Here is a 25,168-nt window from a genome sequence, read left to right as displayed (position 1 = left end):
ATGACATTGTTTTGTCCAGAGATAAAATGAGGTCAGAAAAGGGTAACTGAGTCTTCAAGGCTACAGTGTTCATAAAGTACATTATCTTTAGATATGACAAGTTACTAATAATAAACACATTACAGAACAGACAGCAGCACATTATATTAGTTTATCAGGCCATTAAAGTAGAGGCAGAAAGCATTTAGCAAAATGCTATAGTGGAGGCAGGTTGATGTCATAAACATACTTCCATCTTTTCAGATATTTTTCTTTTTTGGTGTACATTAAGCTTAGTTGGAATTGCTTTACAGATAAAATTGGCCATCTTATTTGCATTACAGTAGCATGTGTGTCATGTTTGCATTTTAATCTAGCAAAATCAAGCTCACTATCAAAACAATGCAAACCTTGCATTTGTCACACTTTTCAAGTGAAAAGAGATCAATAAATAAGACAACTCATACACAATGAAACAGAAAACGTATTAAAGTTTTAAAGTTTCAAAATAAATTAAATGTTTCCTTAGTTTCAGAATATTTTTCCCCCCAATCTTATTCCATATTCATTCAGATTTTCTTTCCAATCAAACTTTATGACAAACAATAGTATATTAAGTGTAACATTTCATCCCACAATACATATTGGATCAGGAGACATGACAAATACAATTGTGAAGTAAGTATTGTGGCACAGTAAACATTATGGCAGTTCTTAGGTAAACAAAGACAAATACACAGTGTGTGATGGAGAAATCACTAAGTTTTAAAACATAAATAAAGCATAAAAACAGCACAGTAATGTCAGAGAAATCTGTTGATTAACAATAATGCCAATCATTATCTAGTCATAACCAAACTCTTTTTAGAAGTTCTGAACATCCAGACAGTAGAACCTCTTTTTTACTTCTGTCCCTCCTGTGGCAATAAACCAATTAGGGAAGATCAGGACGCTTTAGTGCAGTGGCTTAAAGAGTCCATCTCCTCCTTGGCTTTCTCTCGCAGCTCGTTCAGGACTGGCACCAGAATTGCTTTCAGTGTCTTATATAAGGCCTGGTCATTCACTGAGACAGTGTGAATCTGTTTGGAGATAGAGAGCAAAATCAACATATATCAATGGATGTGACTCCCACAATTATATTCATAGGCTAGTTTGTGAGATGTATTTTGTCAAACCCACCTTAGTAAACACTTTAATTGTACGGTTAAGAAAACCAGCTTCAACATCCTCTGGTATTGTGAGTAGATGGGCCATACAGTCCAGGATACATAGCAGGGTCAGTCTGTGGACCTGAACACCCAAAAATGAAAGTCAAATGTTGACAATCAACATGCAAAATGCATTTATAGTGCATGTGGCATTGTCTACCTTTTCAAGCGAATTAAGGGCATGCTGGGGGTTGTAGTGTATGTCGCTGAGGGCCTGGACATCCTCGCTGGTGATAATGGGTTCTTTAAGCTGCTCAAGCCAAGACCACATCAGGCTGGAAAGCACCAGGGGATCTCTTTCCATGCACATTCTCTCCCATGCCCCCTCTCTGCTGTTAAGTTCAGTCTGCAAGATGATATATGGACAGTACAGTACACCTACTACACACAGCGAATCTTTAGAAACTGGGATTATCTTTGGTATAATTACCTTACCTGCCACATTGCAACCTTGTTACTGAGGTCGTCATCATTCAAGTCCATTGCTAGAGCTTTGGCCACCAGTAGACGTCTTGTTTCCAGGGATAGCTCTGCTTGAAGTGTGATGAGAGGCACTTCTGCTGGCCTCGGTCTGTCTTCTCCATCCTCAGCTCTGACCGCAGACGCATCCACACCTGAGGTCTTCCCGTTGGCCTCCACACTACCCTCTGCTCTTAAGGCGGACAGTACAGCATTCCAGTTGGCATTTCGCCCTTCCTCTGAGAAACCCAAGGACAGACTGCACTGTCCTTTGCGAATACATTTTTGACGCTGAATGGGGGACGTGGTGGTCTGGGACACTTTGCTATTCTGCTCATCAGTGACAGAGCCAGTGGACAGATATAGAGGGTCCTGGTTTGGGATGTTGTAAAGGGGCTGCGCAGGACATATGGATGAGTCAACAGATGGCAGGTTATTCTGAGATAGATAGTGCTTGTTTGTGAGATTGGCTGATGCCTTCTGGATAGTCAGAGGGCTCCCAGACCGGTTCCGTCTGGGGCCTTGTTTGTACAGTGCTGAGTCGCTGTAACTAAGGCTTCTTTTACTGGGTTGAAGAGGTGTCAGGGCCATGCCTACGTTCTGCTTCCTCCACAGCGGGTCCAGATCATTGTCACTCAATAGAGGTTGATCATGGAGGGCTTCAGGGTGTAGTGCATGGAGGGTGAGTGGGCCACATGGGCGGGGTGAAGGCACTGGGATGCCCTTCCCTCTCATCTCCTTCCCCAGCTGCTGGATGGCCTGCTGGGACACCGTCTTCTCCACCTCAGCCGTTAGGTCTGGGATCTCCAACACCTCCTCTTCCACCACCTGCCGGTTAGCTGCAATGTCCATGAGGAGTTTACAGACCAACTGCACAATCTTTGGCAAGTTCTTCATCTGCCGTGCCTCATAACCGTGCAGCAGGTGGCGCTGGCGAGTAAGGTACTGGGATAGAGTGACAGCATTGGCTTTGGGCTCGGCACAGGAGAAAACACTTCTGAGGGGAACAAGGAACTGGGCAAACTCCCTGACACAAAGCAGCTGACCACGGGTCTGAATGGAGTTTGGCCTCTTGGCTCGAACAAATAGGATGGCCTGATCAGCACTCATCCTGGACGTGAAGACCAAGTAACAGGCCAGCAGGACACCTACAACAAGGTCCATGCAATCATTCACTACAACATAACCATTATCAAAAGACTATGATTTCTAATTTAAAACAATTACAATATTGTGCTGGATTTTACAAACCTGTCCTTCCAAGCCCAGCATGACAGTGGACAGCCATTTTACCTTCCTGGATTGCAAAGGACATCACCTTTACCATGTCTAGGATTGTAGTGAGAGATGCCACTCCATAGTCCTTCCATCCAAAGTTGTAAAAATAAACTGTAAATTACAAAGATTACACATAAGTGTTTCATAATGGTCCAGGAATTTATGATGAATTGATTGAAGAGTGATCATGAAATATGAATCCATCCAAGGAAAATATATTTAACCTTCAAGAGTGACAAGAAGCCTCTTTAAAGTAGGTATAGTTAGGTCATTCAACAGGTCTCAAAAGAGCTTGTCAAGCAAAGGATGCATATAAAGGATCCCACAAAGGACTAACAAGCACATGCATAATTCCTAGGTGTTTCAAATAAAAGAAGTACTCAGTGTGAACCTTGAGAAATAATAAATAATAAAATGTTTGTAACTGTATCGGTGAGAGAAAGAAAGAGAGAAAAATAATCTGAATGAAAGATAGAAAGCGAGAGAGATACTCACTGCCAGCCTCCATAAAGGTCTCAGGTCTGTAGGTGAAGCCGCTCTCCTGCTCTAAGGGGTTACCACAGCTGGCGTGCTCTCCTGGGCGCTGTAGGTTAATTACCGTCCTCAAGCCACACCTGAGCACGGATAAATGTCAATGTCAGCATGATAGTCACTGGCTAAATACATTTACAGGGTCATAAGAAAGACATGCTGTTAACCACTGATATATATATATATATATATATATTATATATATATAATATATATTAACTCAATCTGTCAAATCTGATGTTGTCAGATTCAACAAGATGGGTGAAAATACCTTTGGAACTGTTCAATGATGCTGTATTTTTCTATAATTTCAGAGGAAGGCCTTGCCATAGCAAGCAAGTTGTCAGTAATCCTGAAGTGGAAAAAACAACATAGTTAAAGATGTTCATTTGGAAGCCTAACAGGAATGTTTCAAGTCATTGTTATACCAAAAGACAGTGATAACATGATAAACAAAGTAGCTAAGATTTAATTACAGACACATTATGTTACTAAAGAGGCTTTTGTCAGGCAGGTATTGACTTTTTTTCTGTTTACTTATTGATCAGGACTTCAGTGTACATACGAGCCATGACACCCGGGCTGCTATACAAGTGCAGTATAGTTGAGCACAGCAATGTAAAACAATCATATAAAACAAACACATGCCAAACAGAGAATAACATCTATACAGGATATGAAGAGTGCATCTTACCAGGATGAGTACAGGCCTTTAATGGCTTGCTCCTCATCGCTCCAACGAGAGGGGTTCTCATATTTACAGGCTTTCCCTCCACATGCCATTGAGCACTGCATATGACCAGGGATGACGTGTCTCAGTGTTTCTCCCACCTTGGTGTACTTGGCTGTGGGCACCCTTGTGCTGACTGAAGCACAAAAACAAAAGCATAGCGCATGTTACCACAAACAACCGCAACACATTTTTCCTATATTCCTATAGGACCTGCCCACCTTCATGTTTTGCTAATAGATTAAAAGGACGGAAAATGAGCTCCATGTCATGGCGTCATTACGTCTCCTGCCCTTGGGGTCTGTGCGAGCCCCGGCTATGCTGACGGCCACCATCACCCTCTGAGAGGACGAGGACAGGATCTCCACTGCCGAGCTCCGTCTGCGCTGCAGGACCTTCAGCAGGACATCTGATGCAGAGTGTCTCCGGCTCTTCCTGATGCTGCTCAACACACCTCCAGTTGAAGAGCCTCTGCCAGGTTGCTGCATCTCTCTGAGCTCCAGTCCTGCCTCTGACTGTGACAGCGCCCGATCTATCTACTAGTTCCAAGAGCTCTCTTTCAGCAGTGAATCATCACAGACAATTGCCTATTGCCGCAAAAGAGGCACCAGAGGCGAATACAATCCATCGGTCCAGCAGTTGCTTTTGAAGTGTCGCCATGACAACCAACTTCTAAGTCATCAGTGGGTGGCTGTGTGGGACCTTGTCGTGCATACACACCCTGATGGACTCATTATGAAGGGATATAACACTGAGATCCATTTCTCTAAAGGGCATGTAGTTATGTAACACTCTGACTAAACACAAAATGGGCATCTAATTAGACCTAAGCCTTTTTTCCTCAGTATTCCATCTGATCAACAATTAGATCAAGTGCTTTATGTAACTCAAAGAGCACAATGACATGCAGTTCAGATAGATATCTAAAAACATCAAGAGTTCAGAGGCCTAACAAATATATTTTTCTGTGAAAATGAATAATAATTGTGTAGTCTAGCTCACTGAAACACAGCATGACCTAAATAAGGCTGGTCTATTTGAGCTAACATCTTATCTTTAATTGCTCAGTCTAGCTTTTGTTTATATTTAACAAGGCATCAAGTGTAATATAGCATAACACACACAATAATATGGATAGACAGATACTTTAGAATCAAAGTTGTGTTACCTGGTTCCATTTCAATGTTGAGCTCTCCACTGTAGGCTTCACTGGAGGAGTAAGACAGGTCACTCAGCAGGCTGACTCCAGCTGCCATGGCAGGCTCTGAAAGTGTGAATAAACATGGTGTCAAAAGAAGCCAACAAAGGAATTGAAGCAAGAAGGAGCTAACCGATGATAAGAGCAAACAATGAAGGATGCACACAAATGAGTTGTTAGGATCATGAAGGCTGTTGCTCGGCAGGAAGGCCCACAGGGGAAAGAGAAATGTGTTAAGTGAGGTACCATGTCATAGGCTCATGTGTCACAGCCTGTCCCAATGCACCTCTGGGACTGGAGGAGGGTGGGGCATGGCAGGGGCGGTGGGAGCTAGGAGTGGATCTTAGGTTGAAGTGCTGTGTTACAAAACCACACACCAGTTTACTGGTGAAGCAGAGTTCCCACTTATGCTCACCATTAGACAACCAGGCCATTTAGAATCTGACATTTTATCTTTCCCTGCCAACTCATATAGCCAAACATATTTTCTTTCAAAATCAAGACGTCCAATTCTAAGTTAGGAAGATGCTACGCTAATCAATTGTTAATGCCTCCACACTATCCATCCTCTATTTTTACATACACCTTTTGTCTTTACATAGATATCCAAAATAGATGATAGATAAGATAGATGTTACCATACACCTGTTGTTTGTACTGACAGATGTTGCTACACAAGTGAAACGCTGCAAATGTAACTTTGCTACTGAGGATGGTTCCTTGGGGAAAAAAGCACAGGCTGAGATTCATGGACTAAGGTTATAGGCAACAATTTATATATGAGTGGGAAGCAGGTGCATGATGTAGCCTTAGCCTATTCTAGTCAAACAGGCCAATAGATGTTTTACTCAAGCCCACATACAATCTACATCAATCTGACAGCTATGCTAAAGCCTTGAATCAAAGTTTCACAGGTCAAGAGCTGGTTGAGGTTTAGCCTACTTATTATTATTGAAACAAGCATTGGATAGCAAATGGTTAATTCATGCTGTAAAGTTAGAACACTAAGGGTGTAGAGCAGAGTTTTCAGACCTAATTTACATTGTAACATACACTAATACGGATAACTGATACTTCAGTTCATTGAGATGGACAGAGGTTGAACACCACTTCAGAACATTCAATCTGTTTAAAATACTGTCAGTCTTTCCAAGTGGAAATTCAACACCAAATTGTCCTTGATAATAATGAAGCCATTTTTTTTTTCTTCCACAATAAAGTCTTACTCATGGACTACCACATCACCATCCAAAAGCATGCTTTACATTTAGTCATTTAGCAGACGCTCTTATCCAGAGCGACTGGACATATGCTCTGTTTGCCCAGTATGTTGTTGCTGTACATTGTGAAGATATGTGTACATGTGAGAGACTTTGAGAAGGATATTGTGATGAGATTTTCAGGTGAGAAGTTGCCAATGAGTCAAATAAAGCGTGGGATGTGAGTGCTATCAACACTGGGCTTGTTAATAAACATGCCCCATAAGTGCTTTTCGCACAATGCTCTTTTGTTATGCCTCTATTTTATAACTCTATGCCCGGGGATTAACGATACAATCTCAATAAGACTATATTCACACTATTCATGAGCAGAATATTAGTTAGGTTACTTTTGATATTTAGAATAATTAGGCTTACAATATTAGTTTACAGCCCTGGTTAACCAAAACTACTACCAATAAAATAAAAACAGAGCTCTACTGAATAGGCCTAAATTTGAAAGATGTCTAACAGTTAGTCATTTGAATACTTCAATTTCAGTATAGAATCAGTATCGGCAGTGAAAATGGTTTATTGTGCATTCAAATGCGAATGACAAAATGTGTGGCAACTTGCACTACGCTTTGATACATTCATCTGTGAGTAGGCATATACCATGCCTTGAAATAATAGAAGAACTGGAGCTGATCCCCTCATCTATTATTCAAGACAAAGCAACAGAGGTAAACACGAGTCCTAGTTGGGTTTACTAGATTTAAGTTATGCTAAGATTTAGTTAGTTTAACATAATTATTTACACAGCAAAATACATGTTATATTGCCATTGCATCTTTTAAAAGCTAGCCAATTTTCAATCTAAATCATCCCTCCAAAGTTTCTAGGCTAATGTCTTCTAGCCTGGCTAGATGCTGTGTCAGAGTCAGGGCTGCATCCAAGCATGCATGCAGCACATCGTTTTTCCTAATCCTAGGCATCTTCATTAGTTTGTGCAAGAAATGCCCGCTAACGCCAACACTGACATGGCTCTTTTTTGATATGGTGGTGCACATTCAGCACAGCTCACCATTGTGTCGACTCACAATCAAAAAAAACTTGCGTGGCTCATTATGTAGTTTACCTGACTACCCATGGCAACTAGCTAGCATCCATATCGCTCACCAGATAGACTATCTATGCTACAACTGTAGACTAAACCCAATGTCTATATTCAATACATCTAGCGATCTATGAAACTAAGATAACCTTTAATTCTATTTCGTGATAATATTTTCTATGAATTGCTGTCCAATTTGTTGCGTCTACAGTTTATAAAGCTAAAGAGGCATGATAAAGGCATACAAAGCTAGGGAAAGGCTGATGTTTTCTTGCTAGATTTGGCATGATGTCTCTTCTGTAAGGCAGCTATAGGCTAGCTGTCTAGCTAGCATTCAGTTTCCTGTACCGCGTTAGATACCACTGCAGCTAGTACAAAATAGCTTAGCTGTAGTACAGTACCTTTATTCTTCTCTTCTTCTGATTGTACTGCCTTCGCTGGGACGTTATGGACAGTTGTGATTTATCTAGCGACATTGTATTTTCAACAATGCCATGTTTTATACAACATTTGTTAATTACAACTGTAATTTAAAAAATGTACTGTAGCTATTCCATAGTTGCTAGCAAGCTAAGCCAGCAACCTGACATGTTGTCAAATGAAATGCATCGTTTTTATTGGCTGACCCCAATGGATGTGGCTACGCCCAGTTTGGTCAGCATCCTTTAGCGCGAAATAAGAATTTATATTCATCGCCATCCATCCTGAACTGTAGGACACACAAATAATATGTTTCTGTATTTAGTATTCCTACTACTGCAGCTAATGGGTTATAGGCGAATTCACATATAGCTATTATCAGCACCACATAGCGCCTTAAGGTGTTCATTTTACATGGGCTATTGATGGGAAATAGATCCACTTGCCGTAGCCTATCCCTTGGGCTTGCATTCACATTCTAACAATGTTTTAATGTAATGAAACAAATAACTGTTTTTCATGCCAAAATTATGCTAAAGTCACTTCTCGTAGCTCCATCACCTTTACCTCGCCATGCACACTGGGCACGTCGGTTCGGCAGATATCGAAGAGCGGTCTAATAGTGCATTCTAGTGGTTGTGAAAAATAACGTAGTAGTCATAGTAGTCATAGTAGTCTAGTCTTTTAATAGGCTACTTGTAACCTTTTTTTGAACTTGTTTTTGAGTTATCCTATAGAGTAGGCCTACTGTTTTGAAATAAAATGGCCTATTTCCAATTAAAAGTATGTTTAGCCTACTATTCAGGTGTTACCTTACAGTCCCTTAAGTTTATCACAAAACGAAGCATTCTGACAAATTTTGCCTAGACAACACATATTTTCTTTGTTTTTTTTCAGAGCTCATTAAGCAATAGCAAGTAAATCTACGCTAATTTAGGTCAATAAGTATTCAGACAAACAAATTCATGCAGAAATAAGACACGTTTTGCATCTGACTTTGGGAGAGAGCCGTGTAGCCTCGGAAAAAGGAGGGGCATAGCCTATGGACGAGACTCATAAAAGACATGATCTCATTCTTCAATTCAGAAGCAAGGTGACGCTTTACGGACAGATTGGAGCTGTTTCTTTACACTGCATACGCACGTAGTCTACTTGCTGAAAACTTTTGGAGGTTTGGTACCTGATCAAACGCCATTGGAACACCTCGATACGAAGAGGACATCGTTCAGACTAAATAGGATTTCATTTGACCAACCCTGACCATGCTTCCCCTCAGCCCAGATATAACGCAGACCCAGTCAATTTGAAAATATTAAAGAACCTTCAGATGTGAACGCATCAGGGGGCTTTTCACAACAACGGACTATAAGAATCGTTGAACCTGTTTTGCACTGAAGTTGAAATACAATGCAGCATCACTTGGACATGGGAGCACATTACTATCCCCCGGAGGCACATCCTGACCATAGATCACATCGCTACAGAAGTTTCATGATAGAGGAGATTCTGACTGAACATCCGGATCACAAGGTGTCTGCCCCGGCCGGTGAGCTACTCAAATTTGGAGTACATGCTCTCTTATCGGCTCGCCCGTTCCACAGCCATTTGGGTAAGTTTAGGCCATTTTGATATCACTTTCTGATTTAACAATAGGCCGAAACTGCATTCAGCCAAACTCAATTTATACTATTAGACCTGTTCCGGTCATATGTTATTTATCACACTTACTACCTTGCTTTATGTTTCTAGTTTGCAGAAAAGGCATCCAATATTTATCTCAAAAGATTTAGGACTGTCTTGGTGCATTAACATTTTTGGTACTGCATCTTTTAATTTGGAAAAATATTTTTTGTAATCTAACTTTTGTAGCCTAGCCTACTATGTGTTTCCAAATTCCATAGACACGAATAGGGACCCAGGATATTTCTCAAAATAATGATTGTGTGAAACCTAAATAGGCTATTATGTCGATTAGTATGTAGGTAAAATTATTTGGAACATTGTGGGAGGGGGGAATGTTAATAAAGGGTAATGTTCCATATTGTCTATTTCCACGTAAACAAGGCTATTTTAGCCTATATGGTTCTATATTGTTAAACTGCATAAAGCACCATTAATTGTGTGTGAAACAAAGTAGATAGTCATCAAAAAGGATTAGAATACCCTATTTGGTTTGTTAATTCAGACTCTTTCTTGTTTGGCTAGACTTTTCTTTTACGCGCGTCCGACCTTGCCAACGTGTGCATTTCTACGTTACGTCTTGATAGCCTGTTCAACAAAAACATATATTCCAGAGCAAAAGGTGGAACACCCAATTCCTATTATGCCACACAGTTTTCCTATGTATCGATATAATACAATGGATGTTGGCCGCATTCAGTTATAGGCTAGGCCTAAATGTCTTTCAGCATTACGCTATCACAACTGATCGCCATATAGGCCAGATGTGAAGAGATATCCAAGTGACTCCCCTTAAAATGTTATTTCATGGCTGTAGTTTCGCCATCACTATTTCGCCTATATTTGACAATGTTGGCTAGTCGAGGCCTGTATTAAGTTCATGTAATCATATTAGGCATATTACGCATACTATGTGCCTTATATATATTGTTTGCATCATCCTTATTGCATAGACCTATATTATTATTATTATTGAAATTGTGTGATGTTGTACTTGAAAGGATGTTATTGTTGCACTGTGCCTTGTTCCTTAATTGTCATCGGCCCACTGTTAAATTGAACACTTTTAACTTATATTAATTGGTGGTCCCTGTATATGTGCATTTCTGTCTGCAAAATGAATAGACTAAATGTTAATTATTGACTTGTTATTGATGATATGACTTGTAATAATAATGTATTAAGCCTATGATGAAGCCTAACACTTTTGTGTTTAGGCTATTGCTAATTCAGTCGTTATTGTGCCCAATTCTTGTTGAAGTCATATACTTTGGTAGGCTATATTCAAATATCAGCGCAGGGCAATTTCAATCGCAAGAGTGTATCGTTTGTCCTATCAAAAATATTGATACCCTCCATGCAATATTCTCTACCTGCAGTTTTGAAGGCCGACCAGACGGGCATCCTGAAGTTCCCTATGTCCCCACTTTCATGCTCACTGGGGGCGCCTTTAGGATCTTCCCTATTATCCGGTGCTCCAGGTCTACAAGTCGGCTCGGCGTCTCATCACCTGCCGCTAGATCTCCACCTCCGCAATAAATTGGAGCATTGCGCAGACAGTGGCAGCAAGACTAAAAAGGGCAGGAGGAGTCGAACAGTCTTTACTGAGTTGCAGTTAATGGGCTTGGAAAAGAGATTTGAAAAGCAGAAGTATCTCTCTACACCAGACAGGTATATCATTGTCCATGGCCCATAGATTGAGTCTGCAGTTATTATGTTGACTAATCCATGTTTTTAAAAAAAGTTCCAAATAGTAGGCCTAGTTGATGTTCTAGAAGTCTAAACATTGGAACATGACAGACATATAAATAATAAATTCAAATTAAATGTTGTGTGTGTCACAGAATAGACCTTGCTGAGTCGTTGGGCCTAAGTCAACTACAAGTAAAAACGTGGTACCAGAACAGAAGAATGAAGTGGAAAAAAATAGTAAGTCTTGACGCAGCCTGCAATGGCCCATCTTGTTGGCACACCTAAAACTGTACATTGATGATATAAGAAATACTATTTTGCTCAATTTATAGATTAAATAATGCCAATGCCATGCAGGTGTTACAAGGAGGAGGATTGGAATCACCAACCAAACCTAAAGGCCGTCCTAAAAAGAACTCCATTCCTTCAAGTGATCAGCTCTCTGAACAAGAAAGGTCTCGCGACCTTGACCGACAATCCGACGGTTCTACTTCTTCACATTCAGACAATAATCAAGAGGAGTAATGTGGCTCTTTGAGATGTTGTGTGTCTGACTATTTTAGGCATAAACTCTCGGATGCATAATTGTCGTCCATGGACTGAAGTCCCTCAGTGTTGAGTCGACATTTTGACATTGTGAACCTCTATTGGCATTGGTCTTCCGAATAGCCTATCATGTTCATCAAATGCGTCACGACTCCAACGCTGTCGAGTTGTAGGCTACAGGAAGGAACAGAAACAATGATCAGTAGGTCAACTCATATTTCATTGAATTTGATGGACTCTGTTTTATGTATGTTTGCTTTGTTGGGCTCTATGTTATCAAAGACATCGAGGAGTTATTAAATATTTTTTCACTAACAGTTTATTGTAGCCTTAATTTATTTTCGTCGAAGAAAAACGTTTTAGTCTAAGCCCAAATTTAAGTTTATGTCACAATTTTCTCACTAGCTCATTTTTAAATAAATAAAGCCTACAGGTATTTCCTTTCTACTTTCATGGTAGCCTGCATTTACCTAAAAAAAACACACATTAGTCGCCGTTGTCTAAATATAGCCTTATTTATTACTTTAATGCTTGATTGGAGGCCATCGAGGTGCTGAGTTCCGGTGCTATTGGCTAGTAAACGTGCAACTCTCATGCCAAGTTTTATGTGATTATAGACTTTACTGAATCATGTACAGTTTATAGCTAGCTACCTAAATAAGCTCTTGATTACTCTTGAAATATAGAAGTTGCTTTTAGCCACATCACAGGACATGTCTCATTGGACGAATAATTTTGGTTGGTTGTGGGAGAGCTTACTTTATCTTAGAATGTTGTAATGGTATGTTTACAGTGTTCTGTAAACATGTGGTAACACAGTATTTTCAAAGCTTTGCATAAATATTTACAAAAATCTTTCTCATCACAGAATTTAAACTATGAGTCATGCCTGTGTAATAATTATGGCATTTGTGGGGATATACTGAATGAGTGACGCATGCCTTGGATCACTTCTCCTATACTTGATATATAGCCTCATACGAACATCTACACCGTAACTTCATGTTCAGTTTAAACAGCGCGATATGTCTTGAAAATATAATATTGCTATTTGAATAAGAACAGTCTCCTTCAATCAAATGAAGGGGGGCACAAGTCATTCGCATAGGCCTAATGTATAGCCAGATTCGCTTCTTAAAAATAACATGTTTTTAATTCCTTTAAAAGGGGATCATATAAAAAAAGTTACCAGACAGAATGCCTAAAAAAAGACATGAGGTAGACCTATAGCCAGGTGAAAAAGTGTGGTCAGGCGCAGCAGAAACGACTAATCTGTGAGGAATAACAGAATAGCTCATGGAGGAAGATAATCCTTTCCCATAAAATTGAGAATGTTTTTTTACAGCAAACAAATGGCATGTTTTTTTTATGAAGTTGTGGCTGGATGGTTTAGTAGAAGTTAGAAGTTGCTGTAGGTCATGCCAGTATTGCATTTATTCTCAATATGTTGAGCATCGTTTTATTTAGATACTTCTAAAAATGAAAACACAATTGCTTTAGGCTAATTAAGTTGAAACACATTTTTGTTCCAAACAAAACATGAATATATGTCAAAACATCATGGACCATCATCGTGCCTACGTGGAAGAATGTTCTTTTAATTAAGTTGAAGTAAAACAAAATGTGGTCTTTTTTATTGTCTTATAGACAGTTGCAGGTCATGTGTTGTCATGCGTTGGGACTGAGAGGGATAAACGTAGGCCTACCATTGTCAAACGCCATTGGAACACCTCTGTCAAGACAATGTGTGGACCAAAAGGCCTTGTCCATAAAGAGCTAGGCCAAGTTCAAAATAACATATATAAACGTGTAGCCAAAGTGTTTGCAAACCACCCAAAACTTTAACTTGTATTCGCTTCAAGTAATAACATAACTTAATAGGCTAAAAATCCATCATGTGGCACTGATGACCATGGTCGTTTTCGACGCGTCCCACTTAAACTGGTGTGCATTTGCGGTTCCAGCCCTGAAAGCATTATTCTCAATGGCAAGACGCCGGGTCCTTGGTAAAGAACTTTCACGGCTGCATTTTAAAGTTGTCAATATATCAGGATATTGCAATTTCTCAGTGTTAACAAGCATGTTGTGCTTTGATGCATATGTGCCCTTCGACAAAATGGGAGCATGACAAAGAGGTATACAGCCTTTAACTATTCTATAGCGATTGTAGCCTGAGTTGGAACAGCGTTGTCTGTGGTCTGATTTTTGTTCGAGTCCAAAGGGACACAGATTAATCTGAAAATTATCTCTCCGAAACCCAACGTCAAGCCTAATAATAGCCTAATAAAAATGTAGTTCATGAGAATCCTAAAATCTTGATGTGAGTGGAACTGTGAGTTTTAGATAGCATGTGTCTTCTAGCCTTAACATAACATCTTAAGACTTTATGTTAGCCTATTTTGTTGATGTTCAGGCTTGGTAGTCTATTGAGATGCTTCATTTGATAGTATAAACTGAATTTTATGAGACAACATGCAAACGGAATTTATATGCACATTTTGTCCACCGCCTTTTAGTCGCAAAGTGCAATAATTGTTGACATAGGCCTATTTCCCACATAAACAATCTGACAACTAACAAAAATACTATTTTCAAATGACAAAACATACATATGTACACTATATGTACATTGATATGTTTCCGAGAACGAAATAGATGCGCAAGCAGGTGTCATTTAACAAGGCCATTATTGCGCGTCTCGTGTGAGTAGGCCTACACTGTCCTTCAACACTATTAACCGCCCAGTAATTTCTAAAAGGCAATTAGGCCTACAAACAACTCATGTCACGCATAAAATTGTATGTAAACTATATCATTTGTCATTTTTGTTCTTGATCGGTGTTCTGTTCTTGGTCCATAAAGGCTCAGCTTTGGCTCTTTCAAAATTAAAGTATGAAGATAGAAGGATTTTTTTTTTTCGTAGTTTCACAGCTCAGATGATGGGTGGAGGAAGTCAGCACCATTCAACCTTATTTAGGCCTAACCCAGGCACATCACACGTAGGATATTGTTCTAACTGTTCCACATCAGATGCTTTCAGTTCGCATACATGTTTCTAATTTGTGAAAGACTTCATTGATATGTTTTATAGCCTACGTTAAACCACTAGGCCTACTAGGCTTATTTATCGATATAAAATCTTAAATTCCCCAATAACATAAATAGCATATAACACCCTGCACCAAGATTAACTGTCACCTTAATATCAATACTAAGTATATAAGCTACTTATCGTTGCCATGGCCCATGTTTATGAACACAATTTAACATTGTGATCAGCTCAGTTATTTCTTCTTCAAGAACAATATACAGGAGGTGAAATACATTTTATACATGGCCTATTTGGAGACATGGCCTTGTCTTGACCATTAAGAGCTGAAAAGAAACATTGGTCAAAAGTGTCAATCCTGTTACTCAAATGTCATGGGTTGTAAACACACAATATGTAGTCATACAGTGCCATACATGTTAAATCTAACAGACACATAAACATAATTATTACTTCTCTGCTTTGTGCATCAATGGAATCCCCCTTATTTAAACCATGTAAAAATCATTGTATTTACATTACCTAGAACTTAAAAATATACTTAATCATCTCAAATTGGATGTTTAAAATTCCTGCTGATCATCCAAAATATAAAATGTTCAAAGAGCACCTCCTAATAGCTTGGTGGTCCTATGTAACAGTTCTCAATTTCACCCTAAAGTGCTCTGTCTGACATGGACATCTGTAGTTCCCTCAACCTCCTCCATCTCTAGCAAATGGATAATCAGTCCTTAATGTTCACTGGCATGTCAAAATCATGTCACGGCCTAATCATATGCAGATTAATGACAGGTCAAACCAGATATCAGACTGAAGGAAGGTAAAGCATCACAAAGCTCTATACATACCAACCACATTTGAGTCAGGACACTCATATTCATAAAAACAATTTTGGGAATGGAAATAGCTTTGACTTTGGTGGAGTGGTTCAAACTAAGGTGGAACTGCCTTGGAGCAGCTAGTGATGCATACGTGCATACAATAACAAAGCAGAGAGCACATGGTATAAATTCCCCCGATGGACAGGAACAATATAGCCTAAGTGTGGAGGAGCTGGAAATAGTGGAGGGTGGCAGCAATTAACACAATATACAAGTACATAGCAACATATGGAACTGTGTGTGAGTGGAGGGAACGTGCACAGGTACGGGCTATTGTTGCCTGGGCAACAGCCCGTTGCCCTGATTGGCTGATCTGCCCCTCTGGAGAAAGAGCCTGAATAAACTTAGTAAAGTTAAATTAAATAAAATTGCGATATCATCCAGTTCTGTGTTAATTTATTTTGCCACCATAATGTCAGCGTTGCCCTCTGCCCCCAGTTACATGACATTGTTTGTATTCTCACGCCGGTGCACTGGGTGCACTGCAAGTCATGGAGATAATGTTGATCGCTTTTTTGAGCTTGTATGAGAAAGACAGTGACTGTGGCGGCGGGGGGGGGGGGGTGAACATTAAGATGAACAGTTGGCCTTCAGAAATCTTCAGATTTGGAACATCCAGGCTCATTGTAGTTTAATCACTAAAGGGACCTCTCTTTGTTGTGGCATGATTGCATTTGGTGCAAGCAAGAGGGGTTGACCCCAATTTTAGAGGTGGGTGTTTATGGAGTGAAAAGGTGGCTGCTTAAACAGAGCCCAGACAGGGGGCCTGGGACTGAGCGTCTGCCCAGCAACACGGGAGGATTTCACTACGATTAAAGCTCCCCTGATTAATGAAACAAATGTGCCATAACTGCAGTGTATGATCCCAAACAGACTGAAACCCAACTCTGAACAGGCCCAGCTCCATATTAGCACTGCCATTTCTCCTGTTGTTTTCTTTGGAGGTCCCCTGACAACATGCCGTTTTTGTCAAACTATTGTAAATGAAATTCCAAGCAGTAATTCCAACTGAATGATGTTGAGATTAAGGAAGGTATGTTATCATTACTCTGTATTATAGTGATGGGAATGCATGCAGAGCGTTGACAAGGGCTACAAACATTTCCTAAATCCATTTTGTATTGGCCAACACACGAGAGAAAAGGCATACAGCCATTAACGTTATTTTTACTGAGTTTTTGATTCAAATCAATTTCCAAATGATTGTTGAGTCCAGACTACAAATTCCCTGTATGTTTTCTGACAGATATATCCACCTTGCTTGCTATTGACAGGTACACTTACACACTTAGCAGCAGTCCTGCTGATCTTATAGCTTTACACATAATATCCACTTTAATGAAAGTCCCATTCATAATGGTGTTGAACTTTTACCACTTCTATGAGGCAGTGAACTGGACAGGACTTATTGAGGAAAATGTTTGAGTTTTCAAGTGATGTAGAATAAGGTCCTGACTGTTTCTCTGTTCACATAAACCCATGCCAGTGAGTGGGCACTCACCCAAGGCTGCAGTTTAAAATAAACACCATTTGTATGTGTCCCCAGACATCAGAATTTCACTTTATAATTCGTAATGACCCAAATGCACATTGTACCTTTCATATCCACCTACTGTAGGAGACTGTGGGGCTTAACAAAAATATACACATAACAAAATATACCCATTGGTCTTTTTCTTCTGAAGACCAAAATACATCGTTTTGTTGATATGATTATAATAAATGATAATTGCTCATGGTCTTGAACACAATATAATACTATGTGTGTGTGTGTATATATATATATGCATGCATTATTTAGGTGTTATAATAATTGCAAGTAATATTACTGATAATAATAAAACATTAGAATGATTGAATATTAGCATGAGTTCAAGTAAAATATTTAATAAAAAATAATCATGAATGAAAAATCATTAATCGAGCAGCCCCTAATTTTCCTGGTTAATGGACTTCATTGAAAAATGTTATTTCCTCTCCTGCAGGTGTCAGGTGATTTCCTAGCCATGAAATGACTGCTCAAAGTCATGCTACTAATGGGAAAAGGCATTAGAGCACATAAACAAGAACACATCACTCTGTCTGATAGTTTGCCAATGTGATGTTCCCTTTTAGCCCTCCACCCCCCTGTTAGCCTTGTGAACACAGTTTGAAGGAAACGTCAACCAGTGTGATTGATTTGAGATGGGCGATTCCCTGACTTCATGCTTGTATAAAGCAAGACAGCTGTTGGGAGAAATCAAATTCCTGCAGGAGCTGGAAAGACATATTTTTTCCATCTCTTTAACTGAGCCATTGGCTTTCACCAGACGAGTAAATAAAAAAACATGGCCAAGATGTGGCAGGAGGTCACTGAAACCCTCATTATATAGCAATTACTGCACAAAAACCCTTTCCTTTCAAAATCCAGCTTGAAAGTCAATCCCACTTTCTACGGCTTTTAAGAAGTAAGACATGACAAGGGAGCAAAGGATATGCCTTTTCTGTGTCTGCTTTTCTGTATCTTTGGTAACAAGTTCAAGATGAACTTATGGTGCATAGCAAAAGGATTTTCCCAATCATTCTTTTTTGTTGTTTTCTGTGATTCCACTCAGCTCTTTTGTTTTACAACAAGCTTGTTCCTCAGACCTTTCATGCATCTTTTCTTAAATGATTTCCTTGTGAGAGGCTTTTAAGACCGTTTTGTTTTGTATATTTTTTATATTAGACGGATAGTGTAATGTTACCCCAATTTTTGGTGCAGCTTTGTTAACACACTGAACCTTTTGTCTTTAACAAGTAAAAGTTAAATAAGTAGAGTTTGCTGTTTATTACCAATATATTTCATGCACACATGAGCTTATAGGTTTGAGCCTTCCTGAATCTAACAGAAGCTATCGTATCTTACATTACTGCTTCCCATTATAAAATATGAATGTGCCGACATCTGTGTAGTGCAACTCTACTCCCTAAATTTCAATAAAATGTGCAAGCAACTGAAGGAATTTACCCTAATTGTTAAAATATGTTACTCACCAGTGCTTTAAATCATGTCAATCCCAGTGCTGCTGGTGATGAACAAATTGTTATTAGAAGTATACACAGAACACACAGATACCCAAGTCATCAATCTGTGGATGCTGTGGATTAATCAAAAAAGTGGACTTGCACTAGATGGTCTTAATTACTTTAATTACTTTTACTTTTCTAACCTGATTTTTATTATACATACATATACCTTAGTATAATGTTCTAATATATATTCATGACAGAATTAAACAAAGTGTGTGACTGATATGTGTTTAGGTGACAATGTGCTAAATATACTGCAATTTGTTGCTCTGTTTATAGCCAAATATTTCAATTGTTTGAGCATAGTGTGGGTCAGCATGACTGCGGTTTGGGTCCAGAGACTTGCCATCATTAGTGGCCAACCAATGAAATAATACATTACTGTTTTTCTGAACTGTAGTATATTTACTTAGATACTATCTCACATCCTTGAATTACTTCTATACTTCCACTCATTCTCATCATATGAGTTTTGAAACAGAAGTGGTCTGGAAAGGAGCTGTGAACACAAATTTGAAATGTAGAGTTCATTGGTGTTTTGTTTAAAAACCTAAGACATCCTTAATTCACTTCCATATATTTTTTGCTAAATTTTAACTTTAAACTTTGTATTTTGCTTTATATTCACATGATTTTATATGTAGACAGGCAAGTCTGTTGGAAACACTGATGGGAGTGCTAAGCAGAGTGTCCATGTAGCAGCCAACTTGACAAGTCTATGCCATGTTTAAGTTATTAGAAATGTCATGGACCATCATCTTTTAACAATTTTGAATAATGTTTTTTGATGATTAAATGTGTATTGAGAACAAGAAAGACAAACGAGAAACATAGCTTGCTATTTCATACTGTATAGCTCTACTGTAAGAAGCATGGTGGTCGGTCATTAGCTGGGATTAGAAAAGCATGAAGCAACCATGTTCCCTCATTTCATGCAATTGTTTTTAATTTATAGAACTTCCGAAGTGTGTCCAATCCTTTCTCATTTTGTTTGATTGCAGGCTATAGAAATATTCATTGTGGATTAAAATAGCAGAGGTCCTTTGTGTTTGTCTGAGCCCCAGGCTTAGTCATGTCCCAGATGTTCCTCACATGGGACTTGGATAACGTGGGGAAGTTTCCTACATTTGTGGATTTCAGTGAAAACAATCAGGAACTCTTGGCACAGCCGCCGCAAGTAATTCTATGATCTGTTTTGAGACAATAAGTAATGGTGACGGTTATAATTGCTGTAGTGCACAATGAAGTTAGAATCAGTGTTTTCATATGGACTCGTTTTATGTAAATGCATACATTTACACACATGAGAAATACTACATTTAATACTACGTTTAATAGTCAACTAGTGTTTGATACTCTCAATGTTCATTGTTCATTGACTATAGCCTAGCCTACATGTATTACTACTGTATGGGGTTAGACAATTTTTGCATTTATTCTTAACAAATGCTCTTTGCTAGCTTTTGTTTTTTTAAGCTAGTGAATTGACGTAAACAAGACCAGTACAAAATGTATCATAACACTATTACTGTTGGATGGACAGTGAGAAAGAGACACCGGAATCATCCATTCCAACTTAAATATTTTTGTTAGTTTGGGAAGCTAATATTATTTTATTTACTCTATTATTTACCCTTTGTATAGTATCTTACAGCAATTCAAAATGTTTTGCTGAATTAACGAATGAAGCCATGTAACATGAAGAATTCTCCAGCTAATATGCCAAACACCAAACCACATTTCAAGAGCCAGTTCTGAATTGAGCAGTGATTTCTGAAGTGAAAAAAAGTTAAAACAACCTTTTTCGTTCCAAATGGCCACCCAGTCCAAAGTGACACATTTTAGTATTACAGTTACTTACAGGTCATTTAAAAATGGATAATTGGACATTAATGTGCCCCCCAAAAGAACGTAATAACAAACCTTTTGCCAAGAATATCTTACCTTGCCTTAGACGGAACATGTCTGTAAAGAGAGAGAGAGAGAGAGAGAGAGAGACAGAGAGAGACAGACAGAGAGAGAGAGAGAGAGAGAGACAGACAGACAGACAGACAGACAGACAGACAGACAGACAGACAGAGAGAGAGAGAGAGAGAGAGAGAGAGAGAGAGAGAGAGAGAGAGAAAAGAAACCGATTTGTAAAGGAGAACCAAGATCTATTTGGCACAAGATTTATGACATGTTAGCATAGTTTACGGTGAGCCTGGTTATGCCAGTGCATCCCACCAAAGCACAAGACTGTGTGCATTAAGGAGCTGACTCTCTTAAACATGCTGATCAAAATATTAATGGTACCCATAAACAACAGGCCTTTATCTGACAGTGATTTATGTTACATAGACCTTAATCCACGAGCACAGCAGAGCTCCTCTCATTAGCTGTAGCCTTTACCTCACACTTTGGGGCGACACACACAGGTGGACTCTCAACCCAGAGCGACTATTGTGTTTATGTTATCTTTTCATAAGCTCTGTTTGAAATTTGTCAAACTGCATCATTGTTTAACTATATGTCATTCAAATGCAGGGCTGCCAGATGGGTGCCTTTCTCCTAACCTTGCCCAAGGCTGTTGGGTCACACAGACAGTACAACACTATATTCTCTCTCACTACCCCCCACCCCCCCACCCCCCTTTACCATAGAACTCTGGCACTGACTAAAACTCACCATTGTGACACATTTCATTTTATATGAAAGCCTATCTTGTTTATTCACCATGTATGTTATACAAACACGGAATTTACTGTGGCAGGGAGGTGCAAAACACTAAACATATACAGATCTTAAATTAAATAAAATATATATAAAAATAAGAATAGAATGAGCAGCGTGAATGGTCAACATAGTGCAATCGGGTACTGAGATGTACTCACATGTTACACATATGTATAAACTGTATCTGGGTGGCATAATCCCTGACAAAGTGAACACAGGACTTTTATTATATGACTTGGTGTCAGTGTTTATGGAAGTGGCAAAATAAATTTGCAATGAAATAATATTTTGTCTCAGCAATTAGTCACTATTTACATTGAATAATGGGACCCACCACAGCCTCTGTGCAGTCCAGAAATTCATTTTCAAAGCATTTCAGAGATTGCTAAATAAAATAAAAATTTCTTCATTTTGTCTTCATCAAATAGTGTAGTATAGTGAGTTTAAAAATGTGTTTTTAACAATCAACTAAAGATTAAGGATGTTAAAAGGCATCCCAGTGGTTTGTTTTGACAAGTTGAAATATTTCTCTAAAATAATATTTATAAAAGACAAGCATCTTTGCACTAGACAGTGGATGAGCTCCGTAAGTGCTTTGCATCAATTTAGCCAGCTAATGTTTAAGTCTGAATCTGAACTGTTCTCGTGTGATCTGAAGACATGAATTAGGTTTAATCTAATGTGTTTTCATGCCATGTTCTCCACTGTTATTGTCTGTGGCTAGATCTAATAAAAGAGGCCCAGCTGGACCTATCAGACTCAACTCAGTCTAAACAGATTGACATAGTGCAGGTGTCCACAAGCTATGCTGGCACCTTTGGAAAACATTAGGTTATAGCAGAACTTCCTCTATGGCTTTTAAATAGGGGTTCAGGTCAAGGGCTCCCGTCGCCAGCCTGATCAATACCTTGACCTTCTCTGTCAGCCACACTCCATTGGAACACTGGGAGGTGGAGACCAGGCATTGACCGATGACCCTTCTGCCTAACTACCTGGACCTACAAAGGATATGTCTGATGGATAACTTGTGAGATTGCTTTGGTGCGTATTTGTGTATAAGAGCAGTGATTGGACTCGTCTCTGGACGTACTCAGACAGACAATCATCAGCAGATTAGAGAACCTCCTGCCCCTTCAGTCTGGGGTGTGAAGGCAATGTTACTGCAATTTCATATGCTTCAGTGCTGAAAAGATGTTCCTCTGTACCCTTTTCCTGTCACACTGAAATGAATAACTGTTGATTTGCATTGAATGCTCAATTTCCTCTATTACTACAGACAGAACACCACAGGCTAGAATGATCGTGAGAACCCCCACCACCCTCACCCACTATTGTTTTCTCACTATTGCTCAAAGTGCTTATATTGGTGCTTTGAGTGCTTATATTACAAGCAAGTCAATAGCTTTCTATCAAGGAAAAACATTAAGGTTTGGTTAAGCCTGGGCAGAGGGAAAGATGGAAATGGAGAATGGAAAGGGGGGAGATTACTGGAAGCAGTAAAACAGACCTGAATCAGCCCTGTAAAAGGCATGTAGTTAACTTGACTTTCTGACAAACATTAGTTTTTTTGCCTGTAAATCCATTTTTAATGTTCATACAATATGTTTAAAGATCGCACCTTTCTTTCATTTTGGCTCTGCATCATCAACTTTGGCAGAATTTCCAGTCATTTTTCAAAAACCATACCTTTCAGTAAAACATTTGTCATCATCTGTCAAAGTCTAACATCGGGACAATGTCCAATCCTTTTCTGTTGTAATGGATAATATAGTGTACAACTGCATTTACAATTATATCCTAAATAAACCATTGATTAATAAAATGTGAATGTTTATTAATTTACTTGGATTTAGATTAGACTTGAGTTTTTCTTGTATTTTTGTTAGAAGGTTTTCATGTCATGAGCCCAATCTCTCAACATTAAGCTGTGGAACTATTCTCCTAAACAAAAACTAAATGACAGATTTCCATCCGTACTCAGGTCACGCCTTGTGTTTTACGCAGTCAGACGGAACAAACAATAACTTTGCAAATAATGTAATTTCTATGCTCTATAGTTCATTCACCTTCAAGAGGAGGTTATAAACACACAATCCGACATACAGGTATGAGCACTGTGGAATTCCACAGATGTCCAACTGAACTTGTGAGTGGTGTGACGGGTCTTTTAAATGCAATGTAATTATCCCTTCTAGAAGACATGTTTTTGTTTTATTAAATGCTGTGATATGAGTTATCAGTTCATCGCTAATCACAGTTTTCAGAGGTTGTTATAGGCTGTCGTTTTCATAGCAGCATTCCACAGTGACAGGTCTGGGGCGTCGATCGTGACTCATCACGCCTCTCCTCATTCGGATCCCCACCTGTGGCAGTCACAACAACTGATGCCCCCCAACATGCACCTCCGCCTCACTCTCAAGCCCCTCTGTGTTGTTTTGACAGACAATCCTGACAAACAGCTGCTGGAAGTGTCTGGGTGAATTTAAGCCATCATGTAAAGACTGTTGAAGTGTTGGATGACATAATCAAAATGCAATCCATTAAAAGCTCCAAAAGGATAACAGACCAGTTTGTTTGTCATCAGGCGCTTTAATGGCTTTAATGCTCACTGAAGTCTGAATAGTGATGTAATGGTGTTCTGCTTGAACATGAATAGATATGGAGCAATCAGGTTCGTTGTGACATGCTGTAATTAAAGACTGGGGAATCCATTTTTCATGTTTCTACAGGTTACTAAGTGAATTCAGAAATTACATGTCTTGTCTCTTCAGTAGGATCACAGTATACACACACTAAATGTAGATTTTAATACTGAAAACAAAAAGCCAGAGGCAACTGATATTTAATTATTCTAGATTGTAACCATTTATGGAAGTGCATGCTGGTATAAACTTTAGGAGTAAATCTTAGGAGTACATTGGGGGAGAGAACACTATTTGTGTAAAACCCGTCTTTTTGGCATATTGGCTTCTGTTATTGTTGCAGTATCATAGCAATTGGGGTGTATTTAGCTTCCAGAGGCTTGGTTATACTGGCTGACTGACATGAACCTTTGTTGGCCCCTCTTAGGGAGGACATGCTGATCAGGTAATCACCTGTGTACACAAAGCCTCTTCCCCCCTCTCTCTACACAGTGTGACAGACATGAGTGGATGACACAGTTTTGTTTTCACACCCCCTTTTCATCACTAAATGCATAACAGCTCTGTAGCCGATGTATTGGTAAAACATATTTACCATCTCAACAAAGAGCCATCAGGTGTGGTCTGCCTAGGTCTATTATCATCATGAAAAAGTAAATGATGAAAAGTTAATCTTTTAATGCAAGCCAGACAGAGCTGACAGACCTATTAGTAGCAGTGCTGTGAATCCTGCACCTGTGATGGCCAATGAGGCCTCACCTTAACATCAGCACAACCTTGGTGGGAGGTATTATCT

The 25,168-nt window shown here is 39.2% G+C and overlaps 2 protein-coding genes across 3 annotated transcripts; one reads left to right on the top strand and one right to left on the bottom strand.

Annotated features, from left to right (window-relative positions):
• Window positions 1–143: 143 nt before the first annotated feature.
• Window positions 144–8,282, bottom strand: ptpdc1a (protein tyrosine phosphatase domain containing 1a). 2 transcript variants are annotated; one of them, XM_067236593.1, is made up of 10 exons: window positions 8,098–8,282; window positions 5,354–5,449; window positions 4,150–4,321; window positions 3,727–3,807; window positions 3,420–3,538; window positions 2,898–3,035; window positions 1,623–2,794; window positions 1,348–1,533; window positions 1,159–1,269; window positions 144–1,058 (listed from the first exon to the last, which is right to left on the bottom strand). In XM_067236593.1, the coding sequence occupies exons 2-10, from the start codon at window positions 5,439–5,441 to the stop codon at window positions 924–926; spliced, it is 2,202 nt and encodes a 733-aa protein (XP_067092694.1). In that variant the 5' UTR covers window positions 5,442–5,449; window positions 8,098–8,282; the 3' UTR covers window positions 144–923. The 2 variants fall into 2 exon arrangements, with proteins under 2 accessions (XP_067092694.1, XP_067092701.1); XM_067236600.1 differs by lacking the exon at window positions 1,348–1,533.
• A 918-nt stretch (window positions 8,283–9,200) lies between these two features.
• Window positions 9,201–12,347, top strand: barx1 (BARX homeobox 1). The gene is made up of 4 exons (XM_067243085.1): window positions 9,201–9,725; window positions 11,176–11,467; window positions 11,641–11,725; window positions 11,846–12,347. Exons 1-4 carry the CDS (start codon window positions 9,524–9,526, stop codon window positions 12,011–12,013), a joined length of 747 nt encoding a protein of 248 aa, XP_067099186.1. The 5' UTR covers window positions 9,201–9,523; the 3' UTR covers window positions 12,014–12,347.
• The last annotated feature ends 12,821 nt before the right edge of the window (window positions 12,348–25,168 follow it).

Source organism: Osmerus mordax, chromosome 1 (genome assembly GCF_038355195.1).
Source record: "Osmerus mordax isolate fOsmMor3 chromosome 1, fOsmMor3.pri, whole genome shotgun sequence".
In the NCBI taxonomy this organism is placed as follows: Eukaryota; Metazoa; Chordata; class Actinopteri; order Osmeriformes; family Osmeridae; genus Osmerus; species Osmerus mordax.
The sequence above is the reverse complement of the archived record's forward strand: the minus strand, read 5'-3'. Positions and strand labels throughout refer to the sequence as shown.